Here is a 12,160-nt window from a genome sequence, read left to right on the forward strand (position 1 = left end):
CTAACAATGGGATATCTGATCTGAAGAAAATTAAGAACTAAATAATGAGCTAAAGGGATTAAAAATTATCTGATGGAAGTTAAACGTGAAAATGAAAAGATGAAAAACAATGATACTACCAGTGGTGAGAACTTAAAAATACCTCTTTTTTTTTAGTTCTCACTATTTCCTATCCTAACTCACTATCGCTATAGAGCGCTTTGTTTTTGTTATATTTCTTTCGTTTATACTCCAACCGCGAAAATATGTAAAAAGAAATCCTATCCTGTTATTGTACTCCACCCGCCTCCTTCATCTTGCTATTCCTTTCAATAGTTTTGTAGTTTCTCATTTTGAACATCTATTTTTGCTTTCCCTAGTAAGAAATTCCCTGATGTTAATTCATCATTGTCACTTTCAACTCGTGTTTTACGCCATTATTCGTCAAGACCCTGGCATTGTTTATTTACATATGACGTCATAGACAGCCAAGCTTGAGTTGCACTCTCAGGTATTTAAAGAGCTTGTTTTCGTGGCTGTGTTTTGTACAGGCTTTATATTCTTGTACAAGTGTGCTTTTCTTGAATTCGTAATTGAAATAATATAGTGGTAAAGTAGTTTTGTGCATGCGTTGTGTGTATACTTTTGGCATTTGCTACACTTCAATTCTCGTTTGGAAGTGTATTTGGCATTCTGAGCTGGGGTAAATGTGTAGGTATTTATCAAGATGTTTGCCAGCCTGGCACCTGCAATTACCTATATAGTCCATTAGCTCTTATCATTCTGAGTATTTTTAACCCCGGATATAAGTACTGCAAACTAATAGTAATATCAATAGCTATTTAAGGAAAATTAAGATGAGTGGAGGTCTACATTTACCAAGGGGGTAGGTCAGGTCTCACTGGTGCAATTCTTACCTCTAGCTCTTATCAATAACAGCTACGTGGTATAGCAATAGAAAATTTATTATTAATTTTGTAAATTGTATATCAATGTAATATGCAATTTTCTTGGCAGAAATAAAAAAAAAGTTGCTAAAAAAGATTTTATAACTAATGAGGTTGCGCCAGACGAATGGTATGCCATGTTTGTTTTGATAGATGCCAACGTTGAAGAAATGAAAAGGTGATAAATTCGTCTATTCTAACCAAACCTAACCTAACCTGTATTTAGTAAATTGGTACATATAATATAAAGGTTATCTGGATTGTCGTAATTGTGACAGATATTGGCTACCTGTTCAATCACTCTTTCTGATTGTGGGGTATGAAGGTTTCTCATAGTTTGAAGGAATGCATGGATTTCAGCTCAATTGCATTCCTTCAAGAATATATACCTCGCAAAGTACCGAAGTATCGAGGGCATACACCAGGCCTCAATACCCACTCTTTAACCCTTATTGCCCGGAGCACATATGTAAACAAAGCATTTGCTATGCGTTCATAAAAACAATGGATACAATGGCCCATACACTCACATTTTAATTTCATTTACAAATGTACTTGTTATTAAACATAATATGGATGATTATACATCAAAATAAAGCTTAGAGTCTGTATTTTCTTTTGATGAAAAGGAAACTAAGAAAAATTAATATGGATAATGAAAAAAAAATATTAGAATCAGAAAGTTGAAAGACAATTTCATCTTCACCACTAAAACACGCAGACGCCATGACTTTTGCAATGAGGCCGTCTTATATTTGCCTATTTCAAAGGTATTACGCACTGTATAACAATATCTATTATAAGTATTGTTCCTCAGATACTTATCTATTTTTCTATAACCATTTTTTTTCTGATTACGGCACTAATCACAAGAAAAAAAATGGGCAAAATATGTAAACTTTTCCGACGCACTTTGATCAGGAAAGCGAATGTGCCGCTACTGCTGATAAGATTCAATTTATAAGCCACCCTGTGATTGGTTGGCTGGACCACCTCGTGGAAATGATAGGCCAATGGTTGGTCTAGATACATCAAGTCTCGGCTCAGTGTAAACAAAGACGAATATCTTTAAGAACCGCGAAATTTAAACGGAGCCGAAATATCGTCATTAGGACTCTGTCGAACAAACCGATATCTCGGCTCTGTGTCCGATATGGGTTAATGTCATGCCAAACCCGCTCAATAGTAGTATGTACCTCCTGGTCCCCTGGTTTGATGAAGTTTTTCGAGTGATTGGTAGCTTGATGAGTATAACACCACTTGTTAACATTACCTGGACTGGGAGAACAACCGATGCACAAAGTGAAGTTCATTATGTAACTGACATTTCAACTGGACCAGGCAGACAACAAACACTTGACAAACGACAAGATGGCGTCCCGATCCTATGCTAGCAACTTTGTTTGTTAGTATATTTGCTTGTAGCAATTTTTAGAAAATTGAGAGTGGCAAACATTTTGGTATATCATAAAAATATTTGTCAGTCCCACAGCTGCAAACTTGAACTCTGTCGTTGGCTAGCTCTAATCATTGTGAGCATTTTGAGCTCAATACATTGACATTGGCAGCGATTAAAAAATCAAGATTGGCAAGCATCTTTATGTTTATCAATGTGTGTATCTTATTTACTTACATTGTTCTTACATTCTTATCGGGAATGGAGCTCCATTCAGTCCTCCTCAGTAGGAAAATAAGAAATTCATAAAGTTCACTCGCAATTCAATGTGCACTGATTATGATATTCTTGTGAGTAAAATATTTCTTGATATTCACTCCTCATGCCCATGTCATATCAATTAGAAGTCATTGCATTATAGTATGAGCAGTTATACCTTTCCTTATCCAGTCTTACATAGGTACTGGATGCAGGTCATGTAACCTATATGTCCAGATTACTTTCAGCTTGGGTAGGTCAGGCCTCTGATTTGTGTCTTCTTTGTCCTCCCTCAATTGACCTTGCCCAGGTGTGTCCACTAGTATAAGACTTTCTTCCAAATTGAATTTAGTCTCCTGATTGGCCCAAAATTGACCAAGTCTCCTTATACATTGTATGACAGTATAAGCATGATTTAAGGTCTTCTCTTTTTCTGTATGAAGCTGATGGAGAGGGGGTGTCACCAATTAAGTGAAGCATCTTTGCCATGGATGTACTGTGTCTTGCTGCATTGCTTTTGACCCAGAGCAGTGGGAGGGATATAGGGATGACCCATTATCCAAAATGAGCAAAGATGAGAGGGAGGAAAAGGTGGTGGATGGGAGCAAAATGGCTGGGAGTGGGTGTGAGCTTTTTGTGTGTGTGTGTGTATATGTGTGTCTGTGTATTTACCTAGTTGTATTATATGGGAAGGAAGCTATGCTTGTGGTGACCCATCTTTGTATCTTTCAGCATCAAGTTTTTCCTTAAAATTTTGAATAGTGTTTGCACACACTGTTTCCTTATCTAATTTATTCCAGGTATCCAGCACTCTATGTGGGAAGCTATTTTTTTCAGATCTCTTCTATAGTTATTTTTTTTTTTAGTTTATTTTCTTGTCCTCTTGTTTTTCCATTGTCCCATTTTAATAAATCATCCCCACCTAGGATGTCCATTCCTTTCATGATTCTATAAATAGTCAGCAGATCTCCTCTTTCCCTTCTTTGTTCCAGAGTTGGTAGTTCCAATTTGGACAATCTTTGTTCATATGTTAATTTGGAGAGAGTAGGTGCCAACTTTGTCATTGCTCTTTGTATTCTAATTTCTTTATATTCTTTTTAGTACTGGGTGTCCATAGTGTTGCTGCATACTCCACTTCTGTTCTTATTAGTGTAATATTTTTTTAATCATTTACTCATCCAAGTAGTCAAATGACACTTTCATTGACCTTAATAGGTTGAAGGTTTCTCCGACTATTTTATTGATATGTTTGTCTGGTGTCATGTCTTTGCTGATTAATTATTACTCCAAGGTCTCTGTGTGAGTTCACTTGTTTGACCTCTTTATCAATTTTATAATTCTTGATATTCTATTTTTATTTTTTCCAAACTCCATTATACTATGCTTCTTGATATTGAAGTTCACTTCCCACTTTTGAGTCCATTTCCAGATTTTGTCCTGGTCTAACTGTAATAATTCACAATCCTCCTCTGTTCTTACTTTCTTTAGTATTTTTGCGTCATCTGCGAAGAAATTAATATAACACTCCATTCCTTCAACCATGTCATTTATATATATGTCAAACATGATTGGAGCCAATACCGAACCTTGCTGGACACCACTTATCATTTTTCCCAATTTGAGTATTTGTCTAACTACTACCCTCATTTTTCTCCCAGTCAGGAAGTCTTCCATCCATTTCAATAATTTTCCTTTGGTGCCATCTATTGATTCTATTTTTCTTATTAATTTCTTGTGTGGTACTTTAGCAAATGCTTTTTGAAGGTCTTGAAAGGTACAGTCTGCCCATCCACCCTCTCTTGTATTATTTCTATTAGTCTCGAATAGAAGCAGGTCAGGTTTGTTGTACATGACCTTCCTTGTCTAAATCCAAATAGATATGGATTCGGTGTATTTTTTTCTTCCAGCTGTTTAACCCATCTATTTTGATAACGTTTTCACATATTTTTGCTATTGTGCTTGTTAGGGAGACTGGTCGTTGGTTGGATTTCCTTTTTTTCCTCCCTTATATATTGGTACAATATTTGCATTTTTCCAGTCCTGTGGTACCTTTCCTTCTTTGAGTATTTAATTATATTGTATATTTTGTCCATCAACTCCTATATGCATTCTTTAAATATCTAATTTGCAATTCCATCCGGACCATGTCATTTTCTGACATCAAAGTTTTTTATTTGGTCTCTTATTTCCTTCCTTGTTACAGTTATTTCTTTCATGTGGGGGTTGTCTCTCTCCCTCTATTCCCTCACAGTTCTGTGAACTTTCAATTGTGAATACCAATTTGAAATTACTGTTCATAATTTCAGCTATTTCTACTTCTTTATATTCATAATTTCCCTGGTGCAGCTTTCCAATTTCTTGCTTATTTTTCAGTTTACAATTTACATACCTGTAAAATAGTTTAGGTTGTTCCTTGTATTTTTCTGTTATACCTCTTTCATAGTTTCTCTTTTCATCTGCATATTTTTACATAATCATTTCATAGTTTGATACATGTTTGCCATTTACTTTTTTTTTTCCATCTTTTCCAGGCTTTGTCTCTTCTATCCTTAGCCTCACTACATTTTTTGTAGTACCAGCTTTTTATGTATACTCTTTCAGTTGATGAAAGCTTTTATTGGGAGAGAAAAAGGACCAATATTTATTTGCTCAGGGAGATATGAACTATAAAATATGAGCATGCTACTATTTTCTCTTATTTTTGTAACTCAGTGAACTTTGTCAGGGCATAATTAATATTTCCGAGAATTTGTGTAGGTCTTGGTTGTAGATATGTGGTTTGCAGTAATTGAATGTTCAGTGCGATTTGATGGATTTGTAAATTCCATCTGAAGGGCAAGGTAGATGGAGGAGTATTATGGTCGCTGTTAAATCCTTACCTCGGATCATCTTGACCATATATTTTGAGGTTATTTTTAGGGAACACTCCAGTCTCTCTAGATACTTAGCAGCATGGATAAAGTTACCTCTATTTTCCTTATAGTATGTCACAAACCAGTTAGATGTAGTGGTGTGGTGAAATTTGGTAGCACATTCTTTAGCATCATTGAAGAAGTTGGGATAGTAATCATTCTCATTGTCAAGTACATTCCTTGATCGAATGATCTCAGCAATTAGGCTGTCATTTTCAAGGAGGGAAATGCTCAAATGGTATAAAAACTCATATAGTATCCAACTTTAAAATTGATTAAGGTTAAGAGGCAGGGACACCTAAACTGAGATAATACTAATATCAAATAAAGGTTTCACAAGAAAAGTTATTTAATTTTATTTTGTGTATTTATTTTTTGACAGCATTATGACACAAGTGTCACAACCAGTAAGGGAGTCACAGGCTTCCTGGAAGATAACTGGGTTTTGTGTATATAATGCCTCTGTGTTTAAATGACCTGTAGGTTGAAAATGTTAAAGCACTAATTCTCACATTATACATTGTATTCTTGCCACATATACTGGGGTTGCACCTTTGATAACAGTTCCTTCCTGATTACATCATGATTGTTGAGATTGTTTTAGTAGGTATATCCAATATTTATTTTCCATTAGACAAACAGGTATAATACTTAATGTGACAAGATGAAATATGGAAAGTTCCTCTACAATTTCATTTATTATGCTGAAATAATAACACAGGTACACCACTTACCAGTGTATCTGAAAGGATGTGACTTGCATCGCTTATTTGGGTCAGATGAGATGAACTGCATAAACCTTCCTAGAGTTGGTCAGATTTAGATTCTGGTCTTGTGAGGCCAAACATGGAATGTTGTGGAATTATGTTAAAATATGACTGCTTTGGCCAGCTGGGCCATTTCCCTCTTCCAAATTTCAAGACATGATGAAAAAGCCAGAGCACAAATTGAATCATTCCAGATGTGGTAGGTAGAGTATGCATGTAGCTATTGGATGGTTTTCAGCACATTTCTAATGAAAAAGTAGAATGCAATATATAATAGCACCATATCTGTTAGTATTTTCATCTATTTTATGTTACATTTTGGCAAGTACAAAGGGTCTGTTTAGGTACAAAGGGACTTGAATATGAAATGGCTTGTGTACACAACATTCACAATCGTATTAGTGTCTTATGCAATTTCTAAGGGTTAGATGTCAATCTTAAGATTCCATTTTTTTTTCCAGGAAGAGGGTAACTATCACCATTCCTTTGGAAGAGCTATCCATAGAATCCATATGTGTCACACAATGAAGAGGATCCAGTGTGACAGCTACGGCACATCTATATCATGAATTATCTTAAATATCACGTGGTGACCCACACTGGAGAGAAGCCTTTCAAGTGTGACCTTTGCAATTCTGCTTTCTCATAAAAGCGTGGTCTCATGGTACAAAAGTCACTTCAAAGATCATGTGGTGACCCTCACAGGAGACTTTCCAGTGTGACCTTTGAAATTCTACTTTCTCACAAAAGGGTTCTCTTATACAGCATATGAGGACCCACAGAGTAGAGAAGCCTTACCGATGTGACTTGTGCAATGCAGCTCTCTTATGAAAGAATCGCCTCAAATTTCATATGATCACCCACACTGAAGAGAAGCCATTCCAGTGTGGCCTGTGCAATAAATCTTTCACACAAAAGTGTTTCCTAAAAGATCACGTGATGACCCACACAGGAGAGAAGCCTTTACAGTGTGACCTGTGCAGTTCTGTTTTCTCACATAAGGGTAATCTCACAGTGCATATGTTGATCCACACAGAAAAGCCATTCCAATGCAGCCTGTGTAATTCTGCTTATTCAGTAAAGAGGTCTCTCACAATCCATATGAGGACCCACACAGGAGAGAAATCTTACCAATGTGACCAGTGCAATTCTGCTTTCTCACATAAGGGTTCTCTCACACAGCATATGGGGATCCACACAGGAGAGAAGCCTTTCCAATGCAACCTGTGTGATTCTGTTTTCTCACAAAAGTATGTTCTCACAAGGCATATAAGGACCCACACAGGAGTGAAGCCTTTCCAGTGTGACCTTTGTGATTCTGCTTTTTCACAAAAGGGTGATCTCACAAGGCATATCAGGACCCACTCAGGAGAGAAGCCATTTCATTGTGACCTGTGTGATTCAGCTTTCTCAGAAAAAGGTAATCTTGCAAAGCATATGATGACCCACACAGGAGAGAAGCCTTTCCAGTGTGACCTGTGCAATTCTGCTTTCTCACTAAAGTGTTCTCTCACAAAGCATATAAGGACCCACTCAGGAGAGAAGCCTTTCCAGTGTGACCTGTGTGATTCTGCTTTCTCACAAAAGTGTGATCTCACAAAGCATATGAGGACCCACACAGGAGAGAAGCCTTTCCAATGTGACCTGTGTGATTCTGCTTTCTCATATAAGGGTTCTCTCACAAAGCATATGAGGACTCATACAGGAGAGAAGCCTTTCCAATGTGACCTGTGTGATTCTGCTTTCTCACAAAAGGGTTCTCTCATAAAGCATATGAGGACCCACTCAGGAGAGAAGCCTTTCCAGTGTGGCCTGTGTGATTCTGCTTTCTCACTAAAGGGTGGTCTCACAATGCATATGAGGACCCACACAGGAGAGAAGCCTTTCCAATGTGACCTGTGTCATTCTGCTTTCTCACATAAGGGTTCTCTCACAAAGCATATGAGGACTCATACAGGAGAGAAGCCTTTCCAATGTGACCTGTGTGATTCTGCTTTCTCACGAAAGGGTTCTCTCACAAAGCATATGAGGACTCACACAGGAGAGAAGCCTTTCCAATGTGACCTGTGTGATTCTGCTTTTTCACGAAAGGAACATCTCATACAGCATATGAGGACCCACTCAGGAGAGAAGCCTTTCCAGTGTGGCCTGTGTGATTCTGCTTTCTCAATAAAGGGTTCTCTCACACAGCATATAAGGACCCACACAGGAGAGAAGCCTTTCCATTGTAACCTGTGTGATTCTGCTTTCTCAGTAAAGGGTTCTCTCACAAGTCATATCAGGACCCACACAAGGAGAGAAACCTTTCCATTGTGACCTGTGCAGTTTTGCTTCCTTACACAAGGGCAATCTTAAAAAGCAAATGAGGGCGCACACAGGAGAGAAGCCTTTCCAGTGTGACCTGTGCATTGCAGATTTCTCAAAAAAGGATCATCTCACAAAGCATATAAGGAGCCACACAGGAGAGGTTTTCTAGTGTGACCTCTGCAACTCTGCTTGTTCACAAAAGCATATGAAGACTCACACAGGAGAGAAGCCTTTCCAGTTTGACCTTGTAGATTCTGGTTTTTCACATAAGACTTCTCTCACAAGGTATATGAGGATAGGTATTGGAGAGAAGCCATTCCTGTATAGCCTTTGTACCTGTGGACCATGCATGGTGGAGGTCACTACTTTCTCCACCACCTGTGCGATGCAGCTTTCTCACAAAAGGAGTCTCTCACAAAGCATATGAGGACCCACACAAGTCTCCCAAATGTCACATGGTGATTCAAGCTGGTGAGAATCCATTCCAGTGTGATTTGTGCAATGAACACTGTTCCTTCTAAGCTGTGTGCCTGCACACACATTTTACAACTATCGCATGAAGAAAAAAATGTACACAAGGTTTTCACGATGAAATTGAATTTGTCAAATAAATTGTATAATTTCATAATAATGAGTTAAAGCAAAGATGTTATTTTGAGAGTATGTCAGTGACTTGTAAAATGGAATTGTACACAAGCATATTTCTAAACTCATCTAACTAGGTGGAAGTTATTTTTACAAAATGTCCTTGCTGATACTCTCTCATGAGATATCAGTATAAGGCAAAAGGTGTGACACCCTAGAGTGAACGTGATATTGATAATAATAATAACAACAACAACAATAATAATAAATAAAATAATAATAATGTCTGCTATTGTCATGCCCTTGCGTGATTATGATAAAAATAGCATGTGGTTATCTGTCTTGTGTTGAACCGTATGTTGTATTTTGATAAGAATTAAAAGTTTTATTTAAATTATATTGTATTATTTGTAATGTAATTTTATTAAGAATCGTGTGATTTTATATAGATTGTGTGGTATGAGAACTGAGGAGATACACATAGGGGAAGTACGTTCTCGACGTCCGATCCATTTACGTAATGATTACCTGGCGCTCCGCACAAATGCGCAGTGTTGACAACATCAGCGAAGGTTATATAAGAGAACATATCTACAAAGTAATGTCGTAACACATTCGTAAATTTCTAGAAATGAAATAGATGATATCCATATATTTCGATCACGGACTGTGATCCTCCTCAGTGGAATACAGAGTAGTGGAGCAAAAGGCATGTCTTATATACAGAGAAAGAAGAAGGAACATGGGCAGGGGTCAAGTGGCGTCTAATGTTTTGGGAGGTGGATAATAGATTGCCATTTCTAGATATTCTACTAATACGACATCAGGATCATTTGTCTTTTACAGTGTACAGAAAACCCACACATACGGGGAGTTATGTACACTTTTTCAGCCATCATCCAGATATAATTAAATATAGTGTTGCCTCAGGTCTTTTCCTGAGGGCACTCAGATTATGTAGTCCATTTGGAAATGGAGATAACGGCCATTAGGAATCAACTAAAAAGAATAGGGTATCCTGATTGGTTTTTAAATGGAGCCCTAAGCAAAGCCAAAATTAGTCACTATGGATCCACTTCCCATTCCACTAAGAATTTCATATGAGACAAAAACTCTATCAAATTGCCTTATAATAAGTCCTTAAATGATAGTTCGCAATTTCTACAAAAGAAAGACATAAACTTTGTTTTTAGTTTTCCCAATAACTTGTCCAAGAAAATAGTTAATGTACATCAAAGACCTAGAGAAGAAATAAATCAAGGTGTCTATAAACTTCCATGCTCGGATTGTAATAAGGTATATTGGGGACAAACAAGGTAGAGATTTACACACTAGAATGAACCAACACAAGAATTCAGTTAAATATGCACAACAAAATTCCGCTGTCTTCCAACTCGTAGACAAGGAAGGCCATCGTATGGATTGGAATAAGGCCAAAATTACTTTGAATTCAAAGTGCAGTTTCAAAAGGGAAATAATAGAATCCTCCTTGATAGATAAATTTCCTAATTTTATTATTTCAAATGGACAATGGTCACCAGACTGTATTACTACCTGGGCAGTCAATAAATGATTACCATCTTTGGTGAAGGCGGATGATTTGCCCCGCAAAGCATTAGACGCCACTTGAGCCCTGCCCATGTTCCTTCTTCTTTCTCTGTATATAAGACATGCCTTTTGCTCCACTATGTATTCCACTGAAGAGGATCACAGTCCGTGATCGAAATATATGGATATCATCTATTTCATTTCTTATCCAACACATTGGGTTCTTGTTGAAGAGAACATGTAATAAGAACATAATAATGAAGGAGACTGCAAGAGAATATAATGCCTACACTTGGCAGTTCTATGTGAATTACCATCTATCACTCCCATCCATAAAGCTGTTTAACCATTACTTAGTACAACTGATAGTTTCAGCGGTCACTACATGGTTACTAACTCTATTTCATTCGTTGACCTCCCAATTAGTAAACCAATTCTTGCCTATTTCCTCCTTTAATCTAAATTTGTGCAATTTAAATCCATTACTGCCAATCCTGCCCTGTTGTCTAAATGACATGACTTTAGTCCGGCAGTAGAGAGGGTCAAGGTCAAATTGATTTTTATTTTTTATTTTTTTCTCGATTGATTATTGCTGTATATGGTCTCTGTAAATAATTCCAGGTGGGTGTGAAGATGTAACTCTTGGGCAATTTGAAGTAATCAAGATGGCGGACAGGAGGGGTCATTTCCGGAAGTACGATTCCAATTTTGTCCATAACTTTACTTCAAAGGCACAGAGAGACGCAAATTTGGTGTCTATACCCTCATTTTTAGGTATCAGCAATTGAATGGTGTAATAAAAAAGTACTTGCCTTTGTCCGCCATCTTGGAATTCAAAATGGCCACCAATTTAACGTCTTTTTAATGAACAATATGTCGCGGTACACATGATTTGTCACTTTAAATCCAATATGTTTGACTAATATGCCCTACTATGAAATTATATGACGTTAGGACTTATAGTATTACATTTTACGATATATGTTTTATCTATTAGTTTGCAGTTATCATGCTTTGATTTAAAGAATAGTTTAAATATATTATATACAACAATAATCAAGAGAAAAAAAACTTTAACAATCAGTTTGAGGTTAGGCCTATTTTGGCCTTCTTACTGCCGGACTACTTTGCGTCATCCTTGATAAAGCCTTTGACTTACTTGAACACCTCTATTGGATCACCCCCCCCACACACACACACACACACACACGCACTCTTCATCTTTCCGGAGAGCGTAAGTTAAGATGCTTAAGCCTCTCCTCATAAGGCAAACTTCTGAGCCCATGTATCATTTTGATCATTCCCCTCTGTACTGATTCCAGTGAATTGATGTCCATTCTATAGAAACAGAGACCAAAAGTGTACCGTATATTCAAGGATGGGTCTAACGCTAGAGTGTGATAATTACCCCTGCACTTTTATTCGTAACCGTCCTAGCACTGAAACCTGATGCTCTGTTAG

General features: G+C 37.2%; 1 protein-coding gene across 2 annotated transcripts; it reads left to right on the forward strand.

The window, feature by feature from the left end:
* Positions 1-272: 272 nt before the first annotated feature.
* On the forward strand, positions 273-9,539 carry LOC143031809 (uncharacterized). Of its 2 annotated transcripts, none has more exons than XM_076196116.1 (2): positions 273-490; positions 6,721-9,539. In XM_076196116.1, exon 2 carries the CDS (start codon positions 7,112-7,114, stop codon positions 8,573-8,575), a length of 1,464 nt encoding a protein of 487 aa, XP_076052231.1. In that variant the 5' UTR covers positions 273-490; positions 6,721-7,111; the 3' UTR covers positions 8,576-9,539. The 2 variants fall into 2 exon arrangements, with proteins under 2 accessions (XP_076052231.1, XP_076052232.1); XM_076196117.1 differs by lacking the exon at positions 273-490 and adding an exon at positions 502-588.
* Positions 9,540-12,160: the final 2,621 nt, after the last annotated feature.

The sequence above is a fragment of the Oratosquilla oratoria genome, chromosome 12, assembly GCF_046742065.1.
Source record: "Oratosquilla oratoria isolate Oo_2021 chromosome 12, ASM4674206v1, whole genome shotgun sequence".
Lineage (NCBI taxonomy): Eukaryota > Metazoa > Arthropoda > Malacostraca > Stomatopoda > Squillidae > Oratosquilla > Oratosquilla oratoria.

Excerpts from the sequence above, each read along its gene's own strand:
- LOC143031809 (XM_076196116.1), top strand. The coding sequence starts at position 7,112 with ATGATCACCCACACTGAAGAGAAGCCATTCCAGTGTGGCCTGTGCAAT.